Below are 17,343 nucleotides of genomic sequence, written 5' to 3'. Positions count from 1 at the left end.
TATGCACTCTAGCCACGCTCACCCAGTAGGCCACGCCCACCCTGGCCATACCCACCCGGCCCCCTGAGGGCAACCGCAATGCTGATGCGGCCCTCAATGAAATTGAGTTTGACACCCCTGGACTAGAAGATCTCCAAGGTCCCTTCCAACTCTTTTATTCTGTTATTCTGTCAGCCTAGCAAAGTAGTCCAGGCAAGAAGCACACACGCAAGCTCTCTCTTCACTGTAAGTTAACAGAGGGTTACAAGTCTGAAAATCTCTCTCTCCCCCTCACCTTTACAGGCCAAGAAAATAGAGAGGGTCCCTCTTTGCCACCCCTGCATTCTTACTGTGGGCTCAGCTGTGGCTAGACCGTCGCCTAGTCTGCAGCTCCTCTTGTCCTGGTTCCGACAGATGAAACTCTTCAAAGAACTTCGAGGCATTGTTTACCTTAAAGAATCTTTATTTGAGTAGCATAGCATCGGCTTCAACATAACTGAAGCCAAAAACTGAGTTCCCTTCTCCTGAGCACATAGTATCAAAGCACAATTCCCTCCCTCAGTTAACTGTCATAAATCACATTCCCCAATTAGTTTGAAATGCGGGCTTCCCCTCCAGCTCTCCAGCCCGCCAATTCTTTATCACCTTATTTTAATAACCTTAGTTGTCACGCTAGGTTCAGTGTTGTTATGTCTAGCTAGACTCTCGTGCACATTCCTCCCCCCAGCATCATCTAAAGCAAAAGAAGACAACGGTTGCATCTCCATCTGTTGTCAGTGCAAAAACATCTGATGTTAGCAGCGTTGACATTGCAACCATCATAAATGTGAACCAGTTGTGTCTGAATTTTGATCGTGTGACCATGGGGATGCTGCAATGGTCATAAGTGTGAACAGTCTCTTTTTTCAGTCCCATTGTAACTTTGAACGGCCTCTAAATGAACTGTTGTAAGTCAAGGACTACCTGTATCTTCGATGACGCCAGAGATCTATGGGCATGCCGAATCTCTCTAATTTCTACGCAACGGTATTTTATAGGATTCAATAAACACCCTAAGACAGGGGTAGGCTACCTTGACTCTTTTATGACTCGTGGACTTCAACTCCCAGAATTCCTGAGCCAGCCATGCTGAGGGGACAGGGAGAGATTTCCATGCTGAGCTATGTTGGCTCAGGAATTCTGGGAGTTGAAGTCCACGAGTCATAAAAGAGCCAAGGTTGCCTAACCCTGCTGAGACAAAACGTTGCTTGCTCATTGTAAATCATGAACAATAAAAGAACAGTAGTATAGCATGTTCTGTGGAATATAGCTAGTGTTTTGAGCTGGGGTGTCAAACTGCTGGGCCTTGGGCCGGTTGCATCATGCAGAGGCCACGCTCACCCCAGCTCCGGCAATGTAAAAAAAGTTGTGATACCTCGCAACACATCATCTCCTGCGGCTGACCTTCCGCTTTGCCACTCCCCGTCGTGGGGTTACTGAACCAATGAAATGGTACCGCCCTAGGCGGCTTATGGACCCTGGGCGGTTCCAAACAGCGCTTGGCCCCCCACCTGCCTCCTTTGCTCATAGCTCGGCCAGTGCCATGGTGGAAGCCTGGGAAAAGGCAGCCACAGAAGCACTCGACCGAGTTATACCCATGCGGCCCCTGACCCGTTGCAGATCCCAGTGGGCTCCATGGTTTTCTACGGAGCTCCGGGAGATGAAACGGCAGAGACGGGGCCTAGAGAGCTGTTGGAGATCCAGCCGATCCGAATCCGACCGATCGCGACTAAGGTCCTTTACGAGGTCTTATCTCGCGGCGCTAAGGAGGGCAAGGTCTAATTACTTTGCTGCCCTTATCGCGTCCGCAGATAATCGCCCGATCGCCCTGTTTAGGGTGACCCGCTCCCTCCTTAATCTAGAGGTGAAGGAGGATCCCTTGCAGGGTCGTGCTGAGGAATTTAGCCAACATCTGCTGGACAAAATCGCTCGGATCCGGACCAGTCTGGATTCCAACTGGGCAGAGTCTGACGATGAGAACATGGACAGTCTTGTTGATGTTATCTGGGAAGAGTTCGATCCTGTGACTCTGGACGAGGTAGAAAGGATCATGAGGAAGCTAAGCTCCACTACATCCTTATTGGACCCATGCCCCTCCTGGCTGGTTTATTCGGCTCGGGATGGGACACGAGGCTGGATCCATGCAGTGGTAACTGCTTCATTGAAAGAGGGCAGTTTCCCCACAGCCTTGAAAGAAGCGGTGGTGAGACCCCTCCTCAAAAAGCCTTCCCTGGACCCAGCTGTTTTAAACAACTTTCGCCCGGTCTCCAACCTTCGCTTTCTTGTGAAGGTTGTTGAGAGCGTAGCGGCGCATCAGCTTCCTCTGTTCCTAGAAGATACTGATTATCTAGACCCGTACCAATCGGGTTTCAGGCCCGGACACAGCACAGAGACGGCATTGGTCGCTCTGATGAATGATCTCTGGCGGGCTCGGGACAGGCGTCATTCCTCTGTCCTGGTCCTATTAGACGTCTCTGCGGCTTTTGATACCATCGACCATGGTATCTTACTTCGGCGTCTCAGGAGATTGGGAGTGGGAGGCACTGTTCTTCAGTGGTTCTCCTCCTACCTTCTGGAACGTTCACAGTGGGTGTTGGCGGGTGACCAGAGATCGACCCCGAGGCCTCTCATTTATGGAGTTCCTCAGGGGTCGGTCCTCTCACCTCTCCTGTTTAACATCTATATGAAGCCGCTAGGTGAGATCATCCGTGGTTTTGGAGTGGGTTATCATCAGTATGCTGATGACACCCAGCTTTTCATCTCGACCCCAAACCACATCAGTGATGCCCTTGACGTGATGTCCCGTTGCCTGGAAGCGGTCCGGGAATGGATGGGGAGGAACAGGCTTCAACTCAACCCGGACAAGACTGAGTGGCTGTACATACCGGCATGTCAGGATATTCAGAGTATTCCATCCCTTAATATTGGGGGCGAGTTACTGCCCCCCGTAGATAGGGCTCGCAACCTGGGTGTCCTCCTAGATTCACAGCTCTCCTTAGAAGATCACATAGGAGCTGTGACTAGGGGGGCTTTCACTCAGGTTCGTCTGGTGCGCCAGCTACGACCCTATCTGGACCTGGATGCCTTACGTACAGTCACCCATGCACTTGTGACCTCTCGTCTTGACTACTGCAACGCTCTTTACATGGGGCTGCCCTTAAGAATCACTCGGAAGCTTCAGCTGGTACAGAGTGCAGCTGCACGGACGCTTTTGGGGGCTCCCCGATACTCCCATATTACACCTCTGCTTCGTGAGCTGCACTGGCTTCCAGTTGCCTTCCGGGTGAAATTCAAGGTGCTAGTGATGACATACAAAGCCCTACATGGCATGGGTCCGGAATACCTACGGGAGCACCTACTGCCAGCATCAACACCCCTCCGTCCTGTGCGCTCCCACAGAGAGGGCCTCCTCAGGGTGCCACCGGTCAGAGAATGCCAGCTGGTGACCCCCAGGGGGAGAGCATTCTCGGTGGGTGCGCCAATCCTCTGGAACCGCTTACCAGCCGAAATCCGGATGGCCCCCGACCTTCGCACCTTTCGGCGAGATTTAAAAACCTATCTATTCCAGCAAGCCGGCCTGGCCTGATAGATTTGGGGTTTTATTTGTAGATCTGGGGTTTTATTTGTTTTATTGTTGGTTTATTGTATACTTACTTTGCTCTGTACACCGCCCTGAGTCCTCCGGGAGCAGGGCGGTATATAAAACGAATAAATAAATAAATAAATAAATAAATAAATAAATAAATAAATAAATAAATAAATAAACACATCACGTGACGTGGCGAGTTTGACACCCATGGTTTAGATTCCTGGTCCATGAATCAGTACTGGGCCGTGGCATGCCAGCAACTGGGCCACACAAACAAGCAAAGCCCCATCCATGAGATGCAGGCAGCACACAAAACCACACACCCTCCGGTCCGTGGAAAAACCTCTCTCCACAGAACCGGTCCCTAGTGCCCAAAAGGTTGGGGACCTCTAGTTTAGAGCTTCTGTGGAATACAGCTGCTGCTAGGGAAAAAGTCCAGCTGCATGCTGAATTCTACATTAAGGACTAAGGATAACCACGTATCTCAAGGACTGCATGTGATCAGCACAGTAGACAACACATCGATTTACTCAGACTTGGATCGTTTTATCTGGCACAGTCGTTGCCACTGTCAATTCTGTATCGGTATAATTGGAGTGTTTGTCAAAGTTAAGCCACAGTTTGTTGGCAAGCCTACTGTAGCTAATCTTAGCCATATTTTGTTGGCTTTGGGCAGTGTAGCAATTAATCATAACCGAGCAGTTAATCAAATCCAGAGTTTCTGAACCTCTTGAGCTGGCTGTGCTGGAGGAGTGGGGAAGACAGAGACATCTGCAGGGGGCCAAAATAGTCAGCCCACAACTACACAATTCAAGCCACAATTGATGGGGGGCTGTTTTTGCTGTCATTCATTCTTATAATTTTTCAATTGATTTTAACATCACTATGGAGTTTTTAATTTTTGTTTATATAGCCCCCTACAGTAAGCTGCTGAGAGTGTTGATTGTGGCAGGGTACAATTGAATACAGGTGGTCCTCAACTTACAGCAGTTCCTTTAGTGACCATTCAAAGTTACAATGGCACTCAAAAAAAGTGACTTATGACCATTTTTCATACTTATGACAGTTGCAGCATCCCTATGGTCATGTGATGAAAATCCAGACACTTGGCAAGTGGCATGTATTTATGATGGTTGAAATGTCCCAGGGTCATGTGATCACCCTTTGTGATCTTATGACAAGCAAAGTCAATGGAGAAGCCAGATTCACTTAACAATTGTGTTACTAACTTAACAATTGCAGTGTTTCACTTAACAACTATAGCAAGAACGGTAGTAAAATGGGACAAAACTCACTTAATAACTGTCTCACTTAGCAACAGAAATTTTGGGCTCAATTGTAAGTCAAGGATTACCTGTACTATACATACATACATACGTATGTACAGTACATACATACTATACATAAGAAAAAATACTTATAATTCCACATAACCATGCAACTATGAACACTGAGGCTGGGAGGAGATGATTCTGTATTATAAAACAGCCTTCCAGAGAAGCCAGATTAATCCTGACATCAATGTTCTTCTGGATTATTTATCAATTACATATATATTGAGATTGGAAAACCCAGCAGTTTAGCTTCTATTTAACTGTACTGTGATTTCCTGTTTTGTGTTGTGTTCTTCTTTCTTCATTTTTTATTTTCTTCTTTTTTTCTCCTCTTTTCCCTCTCTTTTTTATTCTCCCTGTCTCTACCAGCAGTTGACTTCTGAAGGAATTCCCCACAATGAAGAGGTTTATGTTGGCAAAGACAAGGAGACAGAGCAAGTGCCCAGTAGTTATCAGAAGGAAGAACAGGAAGGAAATCAAGAGCAGCAGAAACCACTATATACCAATTTGCTTGATTTTAGATGGGTAGGTGATAGCTCTTTCTTGTGGGAGGGGCAGGAACTTAAGTGTCTAGCACAGGAGTCTTCAAACTCGGCCCTTTTATAACTCATGGACTTCAACTCCCAGAATTCCTCAGCCAGTGCGCCTGGCTAAGGAATTCTGGGAGTTGAAGTCCACGAGTCATAAAAGGGCCGAGTTTGAAGACTCCTGGTCTAGCAGAAGGTATGATAACACAGACCTCATATATCATAACACCATCATGCAAAGTACACTGTGTGTATAATGTTAACAATGTTATCATGATATGCAATGACATCACTTGACCCTTTGAGAATGCCCAGAGTGGTGGGGTGGGAAAAGTCAAGATAGAGACTATGATAGTACGGAGTCCCATCCTGATTTTACATGCACATCTAAGTTGAATCCAAACAAGCTATGTTATATGTCTGTGGAGTTTCTCAGTCATCCAAGTCATGGTTGTCCCACAGGTGCTTTTTCACGAGACAACTTTCTTTTTTCTCTTTGAAGACATTTCACTTCTCATCCAAGAAGCTTCTTCAGCTCTGAAGGATTTATATTCCTTGCAGACCGCTGGAGGCTTATCTGCGGTCTACAACACAGTCCTTTCAACAGTTCCAAGAAGGCTCCACACCCATTTGCACTACTCAGGTGACCCTGAGGACACAGATAAGCCTCCAGGTGGCCCCAAGGAATCTCTAAAAGAAGGCAAATGATCAGCTGTCTGCAAGGAATATAAATCCTTCCATTCCCCACCATCCAGTCAGAGCTGAAGAAGCTTCTTGGATGAGAAGTGAAATGTCTTTAAAGAAAAACAAAGAAAGTCCAGTTGCCTCGTGAAAAAGCCCCTTTGGGACAAGCTATGTTATTGTTCAATGTGCAAAATAATCCAACTGTAGTCTAGTTGTTTTATGATTAGGTTCCACAGGTCAATTAAACATTGAATGAATTCCATATTTGGGTCACTCTTCATTTCAATAGGATGCCCATCAGCTTGGATTTAGGGTTTAGAAATGGCTTTCTTGTTTTACAAAGAGCTACTACTAGGGGACGACAGAGAATGAGGTGGCTGGATGGAGTCACTGAAGCAGTAGGTGTGAGCCTAAATGGACTCCAGAAGATGGTAGAGGATAGGAAGGCCTGGAGAAACATTGTCCATGGGGTCACGATGGGTCGGACACGACTTCGCAGCTAACAAAAACAACTAGTAGTAGTAGTAGTCATGACAGCTAAGGGTGGCTTCCAAGCTCAGAGATGATATCATGGGCGTAATAGAAGAGAACTGGTTCCTTCAAGCTTGGTCTTGAGGCTTCCCTTTGATCAACTGATTAGCTAGTATCAGAATCAAGTGAGAGCAAGTGCTACATGGATTTCTTGGTCAGACAAAGCATGTCCTGAGGTTATCTTATGAAAACAGAAGTAGATTGTTCGTGCATGTGAACGGCCTCTTGAAACTAGTAAATGCTAAAGTCATAGAACACAGGAAAGAGAATGGCTATTTTTTTTTCATTTCTAGCTGACTCAGAGGCATTTGAACAGCTCAGGTTGGAAGCAAGAAGATAGAGTAGGTGGTGAATCTTTCACCGGATTTGGGGGAGTTGTTCCCAAGGGGAGGATCGTGGCACCTCTTGGCTGTCTTAACCACTTCTATTCCTGAATATTCTCCACAGAGTATTTAGTAAAAAAAAGTATTGTTCATCCTGCAGCTACAGGAGAAGGAGGAGGAAGAGGCAGCTCACCAGGATGACTCGAGTAGTGTGCTGGAGGATCTTAGCAGCCAAGGGTTATTTGCGAAACATTCAGCATGTGGTGTTCAGGAAGGGCTTTGGCCTCCACCTGGGGACAACACTGAAGAACATCTGGAGCCCAGAGTGAATGAGGTAAGTATAAGTGTTTATGAACTTCTCAACTACAAGATGATGATGATGATGATAATAATAATTAATAATAAATAATAATAATAGCAGTAGTAGTAATAGGTGCCTTGGGTGCAATCCCAAAACAATTGGAGCACCACTTGAACACCATTGGCATTGACAAATTCGCCGTCAATTGCAAAAGGCGGCCTTACTAGGAACTGCTTCCATCCTGCGACAATATCATCAAACATCCACATCTGCCTATCCCAGGTCCTTGGTAAGGACTCGATAGGTAGACAAAAATGCCAAATCCAGTCTGAACATCTGGCTGACTGTGTGATGATTAATAATAATAATAACAACAACAATAATAAGAGGAAAGAATTACTATTATTATATCGAAGAAAAAGAACTGGAAAAAATTACGAAATCCCGCAACCTGGCCATCGAAACTGCGCGATTATGGATGAAACGTGTAACAGTGATACCCATTGTCATCGGGGCACTGGGAACCATGTCCAAAAACTTTGCAAAATACATCAAGAAATTGCAGCTTCCTGCAATAACTCCACTAAAGCTACAAAAAACTGCGCTACTTGGAACATCTTATATTTTAAGGAGATACCTTGTTAATACCTAGGATGCTGGCAGCAACCCGTGTCAACCATTAGTGCCAGTCAATTTGAGTGTTCAGTTGACTGAGTTTCATGTTTAATGAATAAAAGTTATATAATAATAATAATAATGATGATGATGATGATGGAAGGGACCTTGGAGGTCATCTAGTCCAACCCCCTGCTCAGGCAGGAAACCCTATACCATTTCAGACAAATGGCCATCCACTCTCTTCTTAAAAACTTCCAGTGTTGGAGCATTCACAGCTTCTGGAGGCAGGTTGTTCCACTGATTAATTGTTCTCACTGTCACGAAACCTACCCAAATCAAAGGGCAAAAAATGATTTACTCCCATGCCGACAATTTCATGACAACTTCCAATTTAGTCGACATAGCCAAATTCAGACGAACCTGACCCGTTTACAATGGTCTGATTCAAATAATATTTATTTAAAATGACGTGTCTTTCTTTCAGGTATCTTTGATAGATAGCTTTGAATCTGGTGAAAAACTCCTGCCAATTGCCTGTCTTTCCAAGTCCAGTGGCCTGGACAGCAGTTCCGTGGACCATGAGGGCTACTATCTGTGTGCCGAGGAGGCCCTTTTAAAAGAATCCAGCGCTTCCACCGGTTACTATCCCTGCTATCGAACGTACGTGGAGTTCCCCCGGTACCAGCCTCCCAACACGAGTGACCACCGTGAGGAGAAAGGAGGCCCCCGTGATGCCAGCGTCCAGTGCGATGGGCTTCTAGCGGAAGAAGCTAATAGCAGAGAGGAAAGAAAAGTGGAAATGAATAATAACTTCAAAGAGCCTAACGTATCAGTGGCTCTCCGGGATTCTTCCCACAGTCAACCAGCTGCGGGCTGCAGGCCTGGATCTGGTGGGAGAAAGCTGGAAGGACCTGAAGGGGGGCATCTGAGACCATCCAGCGGTGACCGAGAGTCGGGAAGCGTTCGGAAGGATCAAGAGGGAACTCTGAAGCCCCGTACTCCAGGAAACTCCCCATTCAAGTCAAGTGCAAGGCTCAAAACCTCCAAAGAGCCACCAGCCTCAATCCCACGGAACCATCTCCTGTTGCCCACCGCCACCGTCAGCAGGAAATCTCCCCAGAAACGGAAGCACAGAAGCAGCCAAGCAGATGAGAAGGAGCAGGCCACCCTGATGGAGCTGAAGCCGCTGCTCCATAACCAGCGCTCCCTGCCCCCGAGTCCGGAGGCGAAAGCGGGGTCTCCAGGGGTCCGCTGCTATCGCACACAGCAAGCAAAGGAGAATAGCCAGGTCTGTATGAGCCTCAGGGAGCCAAACGTGGAGATTCTGGAAGGGGTCAAGTAGGTTTAATAGATGCCTGGCATTTAGGAACTCAGGCATATAGTCCTCGACTTACGATTGGCCACTTAGGAACCATTCGAAGTTACAACGGACTTCCTCAGGGCTAATTATGAGCCGGATCTGATAGCCAGGGCCCCCCTGCAGTCAAGTGGATTGCATTTTTGGATGGTTGGCAACTGACCCACGTTAAGCCTGTTTGCAGCGTCCCTCGGGATGGGACTCCAATTTACCATGTTTTTTTTTTGCAGGAAACCAGCATTTACTTCTGGTTTCCATCAAAAAAAAATGGCCCATTGTGGACGATGGATTTCCATAACAACCACGGTGTTCGCTCTACAACTGCCATGTTCACTTAACGACCGCTGGGGGAAAAAATTTTTAAAATCAGATGTGATCACATGGTGATCTGCTTAACAACCAGCATGACTTACGACCATCATTCCAGGCTTCTTGTGGGAAAAATCTGTCTTCCATCGCAACTCTTTTTATACCGCCAGGCTCAAAAACCTCCTAAGTTGTGTTTCTTTCTAAAAACAGTAACTTTGGAGACACATTTCTTTTGAAAAATTATGTTTACTGAGTTCTTCTCCAAACGTGTGTGAGTTATCTTTTGATGGGCAGGATCCACACCATGATTTCAGGCAAAAGGTTAAAAGGCAAAAAGAGACCCGATGAAGCAATAAAGGTAAAGGTCAGGATTGCTCATGCTTTGCTGGAGGGTGCAGGAGTAACATTAAGTCTGCTTTAACCATTGCTTTCATGCATGCCTTGCCTCAAAATACTAAGGAATGTGGCTGCAATGTTCAGCTGTCCCAGAGCAGCATACAGCTCTGGAGTCTTAGTTTGCTAAACCATTTGCATTTGTAACAATACTCTTTTTGCGAAGGAAAATACTGTAGGAAGCACTGAACGTGAAATATTACAAAACTAACAGAATAACAGAGTTGGAAGGGACTCTCAAAGGTGCTTTTTCAAAAGGCAAACGATCAGCTGTCTGCAAGGAGTATAAATCCTTCCATTCCCCACCATCCAGTCAGAGCTGAAAAAGCTTCTTGGATGAGAAGTGAAATGTCTTCAAAGAAAAGTAAGAAAGTCCAGTTGCCTCTTGAAAAAGCAGCTTCGTGACCTGGATGACTGAGAATCTCCATATAGACAGTTGGAAGGGACCTTGGAGGTCTTCTAGTCCAACCCCCTGCTCAAGCAGGAGAGGCTGTATCATTTCAGACAAATGGCTGTCTAATCTGTTTTTAAAAACCTCCTGTAATGGAGCACCTACAACTTCTGGAGGCAAGCGGTTAATTATTCTCACTGTTGGGAAATTTCTCCTTAGTTCTAGGTTGCTTCTCTCCTTGCTTAGTTTCCATCCGTTGCTTCTTGTACTGCCTTCAGGTGTACATGTAAAGAACCACTCTTTGCTTTTGTTTCATTTGGGATCTGTTGAGAAACTTTCTTTTGCTAAGTCTAGACCCAGAAGGTCCAATTAATGATGATGATGTGATCCATTCAGTTGTGTTCAACTGTTGCAAGGAATTATGAAGCTAATTGAATGTACTTCTAGACCCAGAAGGTGCGACTAGCTTCACAGTTCCTTCAAGGAGTTGCCTTTTTTCTGGAATCCCTTGAGCAGAAAGTTGGAAGGAGATTCCAGTGGAGAGATGTAATAGATAGTTTTGGATTTGAAGAAGACCCACTGTTGTTTAGCTCATCTGTGAACACAGAGGTAGCTGTGGAAGTGCAGAGTCTAACATTGGAAGGCCATTGTTAACAATAGCAATGAGTGTGTTACTCTGTGATGCCACTCACAGTTTTTCATCGGTTTTCGGTGGTATCTGCAAAATTGGTGTGGGCTTCATAACATGCTGTAGATCTCAGCAGTGGGTTCTGTCAGCTGATAAAGCTTCTAGTTCCCCTGGCTGGGTATCACAGTAAGGTAGGATTTCCCTCACAGCACCTTTGTAGCGATTGAGTGGATGGCCTTGAGGTCTTTTTCCAGTGTCCACCACAGAACAACCAGTGAGGCATATGACGGTCACCCATTCTGATGACATGTCCCACCCATCTCATCTGGGCTTTGTTCATCAGGGACTCTATGCTGGTGGACACCACACAATCCAGGTTGGAGACAAGGTCCTGCCTTGGTGGAGCAGTGGGCTAATGCCTCCTTAAGTAACACCAGCTGCCTGCAATTAGTGCAGGTTCGCATCCCACCAGGCTCAAGGTTGACTCAGCCTTCCATCCTTCCGAGGTAGGTAAAATGAGGACCCAGATTGTTGGGGGCAATTAAGCTGACTTTGTAATAATGCCGCTTGGGGGTGTGTGAAAGCCCTAACAAGCAGGCATATACATAGAATGAAGGCTACTGCTAAGCTTGTAAGCCGCCCTGAGTCTTCGGAGAAGGGCGGGATATAAATGAAATAAAAATAAAAATAAATAAATAAATGCCAAAGATGGAGCAGAGGACAGATTCATGATTTTTAATGGACGGATGTTGAAAGTGGCTTTTTTGTTGTCTTACAGGTGCAACCTGCAAAAGAAAGAACGAGCCCCAGCCCTCGGCAGCCGCCTTCTGCTGTGACCTCCACCGTAGCAGCTGAGTCTCCCCCGAGTTCTGCGAAGCCCCACACCGCCTCTTCCCGTCTCAGCCTCCACGTCATCGTCTCCTGGGTCTGGAAGATCTTCAAGAAACCACCACCAGCACAGCCGCAGCCTAGTACCAGCGGTGAAACGGAAATAGGAGGCAGCAGGCAGTCGTTGACCTCTCAGCTAAGACTATGGCTCATTCAACACAGCAGCCGCATCCACCCCAGGCCACCGTGATTATTGGTGATCCATCTCTGGGGACAGTCGGGAGACAGCTCCTTGGGGGATGTGGAATATTTTTCAGAAATGGATGGTTTCCATTAAAATCCTGCTTTCCTCTTTTGTGCCAAAGACAGAGGGAGCGTGGGAAAGAGAGAAAAGAGTGGAATATATTTGCTGTGATTATGAAGACACTGGGAGCCTCAGGGGTTGAACGTTGGGTGGGGCGACCTGGCTACTTAATTATTATGCTGCCCCACAAGTCAAAAATAGGCTATAGCGATCTCAAAGGTGCTTTTTTCAAAAGGCAACTGGACTGGTGTTTTTTTTTTACTTGAAGACGTTTCGCTTCTCATTCAAGAAGCTTCGTGGGAAGCTCATTAGAGCCGATGAAGCTTCTTGGATGAAAAGGAAAGCATCTTCCTCAAAGAAAAAAATGGTCCAGTTGCCTTTTGAAAAAGCCCCTTTGAAACAACTATGACTTGGATGACTAAGAATCTGCACAGACAGGCTAAAGCAGTTTTTCTCAGCATCAGCAAGTTTAAGATTCGTGGACTTCAACTCCCAGAATTCCTCAGCCAGCATGAGAGGGGAAAAAAATCTGGCTGGGGAATTCTGGGAGTTGAAATCCACACATATTAAACTGAGGTTGAGAAACACTGGGCTCTGTTTTAAGATGGTGCTTACTAGCATTAGGGCTGTGAAAAATACGGGTTTGAAGAGCAGACTCTAATTTGAAATACATATAGGAATCCTCTAAGCTACACATTTTTCTAAGATTACACACTCACTACCGTTCAGTTGCCCTTCAAATCCAGTTTTCAGCACAACCCACCATGTCCCATGACTACGAAAGGATTATTCATGAAATGACCTTATACCCATATATGCACTTAGACTGCATGGCACAGTATTACAAAATAGCCAGCCTTAGCCTCCCTGTTGAGCAAACTCACTCTGTGTGGTTCATTTATGCTTCAGTGTGTTGTATAAAAAGGTAGACAAAGGAGTTAATTAAGGTGCTCCTTTAACTAATTCTAACCATTATTTTGAGCCTGTAATGTGAATAGCCAAGGAGAGCTATTTAGAGGCTTCCCCAAATAAACAACATTTGGGGTTCTCAATCAGAAGGCAATTTTACCTGCTGAGTCAATTTTTACAGAATATCCCAGTAATTCCGTGATAATATTTAGTAAGACCAAGAACATCTGGAAAGCCTTTCATGTATCTTCATGTAGTGGAGAAAAAGGTTGGTTTTATATCTGCTTTCTAGAACTGACCTGCCCAATCTCTTATCATCTGAAGTGTGTCCTGCAGTCTACACCAGAGGTCCCCAACCCCCAGTCCCTGGACTGGTACCAGGCCACACAAACAAGGCCCCATTCGTGGGATACAGGCAGCACACAAAACCACACACCTTCCGGTCAGCAGAAAAATCTCTCTCCATGTAACTGGTCCCTGGTGCCCAAAAGGTTGGGGACCTCTGGTCCACAAAGCTTATGGCTAGAGTCTAGACTCTCTCATCAGATACCCACAAGGTGTGGGCCAAAGAATGTCTTCCTCGCTGGGTATCCTTTATCCCCTGAATTTCTTAAAATGCTACAAATCCCCAGTTATTTTTATCAACAAGGCAACATCTGGGTCCTACAGACCTCAGATAATTTAAAAAAAAGTTTGGGAGATGCAGCTGAGCAATTTGCCCTTGCCAGGAGAAAGCATAAAGGTATGATGGCAGAGACCATGTGCGAGTAGAGAAGGTGGTGGTGGTGGCGGTGGTGTGGTAGATGGAATGCCAGCAAGCAACTTCACCAATTTGTCTTCTGGTAAATGGGCATTTTGGGATTAGCCACGCTCCACAACTTCTGTAGGGCAAATAGTTTTGTAATTAACTCAAAATTCCAGAATTACAGTCCCCATTCAAAGACGATAAATGTACCTCCCTTTGGAATCATCAAAATTTGCTAAAGGCTCTCCCAGAAGTAGGTCAGCATATCAGTCATGGGGAAGGAACTAGGATCTTGTCCTACCTGATTGTTTTACAATACAGGCAGTCCTCAACCTGCAAGCTCAAATTCAGCCCAAAGTTTCTGTGAATTTTAAGTGACATTTAAGTGAATTTTGCCCCATTTTACAATCTTTTTTGCCAGTTAAGTGAATCGCTGCAGCTGTTAAATTAGTAGTGTGGCTGTTAAGTGAATCTGGCTTCCCCATTGACTTTGCTTGTCAGAAGGTTGCCAGGTGTTCACATGACCCGGGAGCATTGCAAATGTCATAAAATATGAGTCAACTGCTAAGCATCTGAATTTTGATCACGTGACCCTGGGATGCTGAAATAGTCGTAAGTGTGAAAAACGGTCGTAAGTCCCTTTTTCCAGTGTTGTTGTAGCAGACTTTTTTCAGCCAGCAGACTTTGTGCTGTTAAATGCAGGCAGTCCTCCACATGTAATAATAATACTAATAAAGTTGGAAGGGACCTTGGAGGTCATCTAGTCCAACCCGTCAGGCAGAAAACCCCATACCATTTCAGACAAATGGCTCTCCAGTCTCTTCTTAAAAACTTCCAATGTTGGAGCATTCACCGCTTCTGGATCACATATGATCCTAATGGAGCCTGCCCATTATGGTCATATGTTGTGACCCTTGCAAATTGAGTTGATCATACAATCCATCCGATTTTACAACCTTTTTTGTGGTGGTCATAAAAATCCCCGATTGTTTTTAAGCAAACCAATTGGTCGATATGGTGTGAATTTTTTTTCAAAACTGGAAGTTACTTCCAAGTTTTCAACAAAACTGTTGTAAAGCACACTCACAGAACACTGCAAATGTCCATAAATGTTGTGCTGCCAAGTGCCCCAAAGTATGGTCATGTGACCTCAGCTCTCTCCCACCCCCCAAAGTATTAGATCTTCAGAACCAGGCCATGGCTCCCATTTTGCAGGTCAAAATTGTCATTTTGAACCGTTGCTAAGTGACTGGTTGTTAAGTCAAGGACCACCTGTATGCTCATATACTGATTCATGCAGGCCTCATTTCAGAAAAAAGGTTACAGGAAATCTCCAGTTAAAGGGATCAGGCAACAGATACAGAAGAGCCACTGGAAGACTGCAAGAAAATGAACTGACACCATAAACAATATTGACTTAGTTACACACAATGAAAGACACTTTCCTGGTTAAATCAGGCCTTGGATTAGAACTGGGAAGATAATGATCTTTAGGAAAAGGAACATAATTCAATGTCATAGTCACTCTTTCCTTGCAGAAGGACTGATCCTAAAATTCATGTGGATCAGGGAATAGGCAATAGGAAAGGTTTTACTTGAGAACCCTAGGAAATCACTGTTGAGAGTTTGCAACATTGGGCTACATAACAATCTCACCAAGACTTCCGGTGGCAAGGCGTCGCCGGAGGCAGCCATTTTTTGGCTGTCAGCCTCGCGGCTCTGTAGAGCCGCCGAAAACAGCGCCGATCAGCTGTTTTGGCGGCTCGGAAGCCCCCTCCTCGGGAGAAGAGGAGGGGGTGAGCGCCCAGGTAGGGGTAGAGCTCTCTGGGGCCGCCAGAACTTAAAGTTTTGGCGGCTGAAGGATTGAGCCCCCCCGAAGCCTGGGCATGCTCCGGACTGCGAGGCGCCTCTGCTCCGGGCTTTTTGGAGCAGAACAGGGCGTTCGCAACCATCCCTGCTAGCAAGAAAGAACTTTGGAGAACGAGGACGCAGGCAGAGCGATGCAGGAGATTTTGGTGAAGATGGTCTTTTGATCTTTAACTCAATGGACTTTGCTAAGCTCGTAAGTGGACGTGCGTAGCTAACAATAGTGGGTGAAAATGGCGGCTATATCTTCTAAAGTTCCTGCTCTGGTGCAGCAGTCTTCGTTGAAAACTTTATTGTCCCCTGCACCCGTATCTGCATCAGCCCTTACAGTAAAAGATTTGCAGAATGTGCTGCAAGAGACTATGGAAAAGCAAATGCAACAATTTGCTGAGATAATGGACAAAAAGTTGGAGGAGAGGTTAACAGAAAAATTAGCTAAGGTGATGGATGAAAAGATTACAGAGAAATTAACAGAAATGAGAGCAGACATTTTATCTGCATTGCAAGGCATGGCTATATGTATTGAGAATTTGGATGAAAGAGTGGAAGATCTCAGTCAAAATGATATTAGATTGGAAGCAAAAATGACAGAAACTGAAAATGTGGTAGAGAAAATTGATTGTGATTTGACCTCGACACAGTATTATCAGATGGAGTTTGCTTTAAGGATTAGAGGCTTAAAAGAAAATCCTAAAGAAAATTTGAAGAAAATGGTTTCTGAGGCTCTAGAAGGGGTGCTGGGACGACCAGCAGATGAAATAATGGAAGATATAGATAAATTTTTCATGTTAATTCTTGGATTGCAAGACAAAGGAAATTACCCAGAGATGTGGTGGTTTATTTTACAAAGAGAATGATTAGAAATGAAGTTATTCAGGCCTCCTACAACATTGATTTTGTAATTGCTGAGCAAAAAGTTTTGATTTTAAAAGAGATCCCTCCAAGAATTTTAAGAAAAAGGAAGGAATTTGCTTTTTTGACACAAGAATTGAGACGACGTGATATCAAGTTTAGATGGCAGATACCAGTGGGTATGGTGGTGACCTATGAAGGTACGAGGCATCGTCTTACTACGTTGATTCAGGCACGTGATTTCTACAGTAATGTTTTAAAAGCAGCCCCCATACCATTTTTGGAATCTACAAAGAAGAAAGGTGAGAGAGAGTCTCAACGATGCAGAGAGAATCTACAAGGTGCTGAAGGAATAATACAGACAGATGAGAAAGTTACAGGAGTGGATCAAATTTCAGTATCACTGGAGGAGGCCAGAAACTGGAAGAGGCGTGCTGCTTCTAGACGAATGAACCAAGCCTGAAGATTTAGTTGCATAACTGAAGGAGATAATAATGTAATAAGGATTATGGGAATTGAAATTGTTAGAAGGGCTAAATATTTGGGGATATACTTTTCACCCTTATAAAATAACTATGTGTTGTAATATTTTATGTTGCTTTAATTTTAAGATAATTATGAAAAATTTAATTGGGAAGATTTGTAGTAGTGCTTACTGAAATTTTGTAGGTTATGATTTGCTATTTGGTTGGTATGTATATTTATGGTGTGATAAGAAGGTGGATATTCTGTTCCAGGTATACACTTTGTGATATGCTTTGGTGCAACTCTGGGAAAAATTATAGATGAAAGTTCACTTGTAATATCTTTATGGGTAATAATGAAACATGTAATAG

General features: G+C 45.0%; 2 protein-coding genes across 3 annotated transcripts in view; one reads left to right on the top strand and one right to left on the bottom strand.

Moving 5' to 3' along the window:
* TMEM221 (transmembrane protein 221) overlaps nt 1-8,289 on the bottom strand; it is a gene marked incomplete at its 5' end in the record, with an annotated part of 267,333 nt that extends 259,044 nt beyond the window's left edge. Inside the window, 2 exons of the mRNA XM_081318996.1 lie at nt 7,171-7,229; nt 8,256-8,289. Coding sequence (XP_081175122.1) covers nt 7,171-7,229; nt 8,256-8,289 — 93 coding nt within the window. The remainder of the gene's footprint in view (nt 1-7,170; nt 7,230-8,255) is intronic.
* LOC308670948 (uncharacterized protein) lies at nt 4,951-12,306 on the top strand. Of its 2 annotated transcripts, XM_081332788.1 has the most exons (4): nt 4,951-5,466; nt 7,167-7,340; nt 8,410-9,213; nt 11,782-12,306. In XM_081332788.1, the coding sequence occupies exons 3-4, from the start codon at nt 8,725-8,727 to the stop codon at nt 12,079-12,081; spliced, it is 789 nt and encodes a 262-aa protein (XP_081188914.1). In that variant the 5' UTR covers nt 4,951-5,466; nt 7,167-7,340; nt 8,410-8,724; the 3' UTR covers nt 12,082-12,306. The 2 variants fall into 2 exon arrangements, with proteins under 2 accessions (XP_081188914.1, XP_081188913.1); XM_081332787.1 differs by lacking the exon at nt 4,951-5,466 and having other exon boundaries at nt 7,079-7,340.
* The last annotated feature ends 5,037 nt before the right edge of the window (nt 12,307-17,343 follow it).

This window comes from Vipera berus (genome assembly GCF_964194415.1).
Source record: "Vipera berus genome assembly, chromosome: 1".
Classification (NCBI taxonomy): Eukaryota; Metazoa; Chordata; class Lepidosauria; order Squamata; family Viperidae; genus Vipera; species Vipera berus.
The sequence above is the reverse complement of the archived record's forward strand: the minus strand, read 5'-3'. Positions and strand labels throughout refer to the sequence as shown.

What these genes read in the sequence shown, in the direction of transcription:
- LOC308670948 (XM_081332788.1), top strand. Translation starts at nt 8,725, where the DNA reads ATGAATAATAACTTCAAAGAGCCTAACGTATCAGTGGCTCTCCGGGAT. An exon ending in AAGCAAAGGAGAATAGCCAG is followed by an intron (nt 9,214 to 11,781) that starts GTCTGTATGAGC and finishes GTTGTCTTACAG; the next exon opens with GTGCAACCTGCAAAAGAAAG.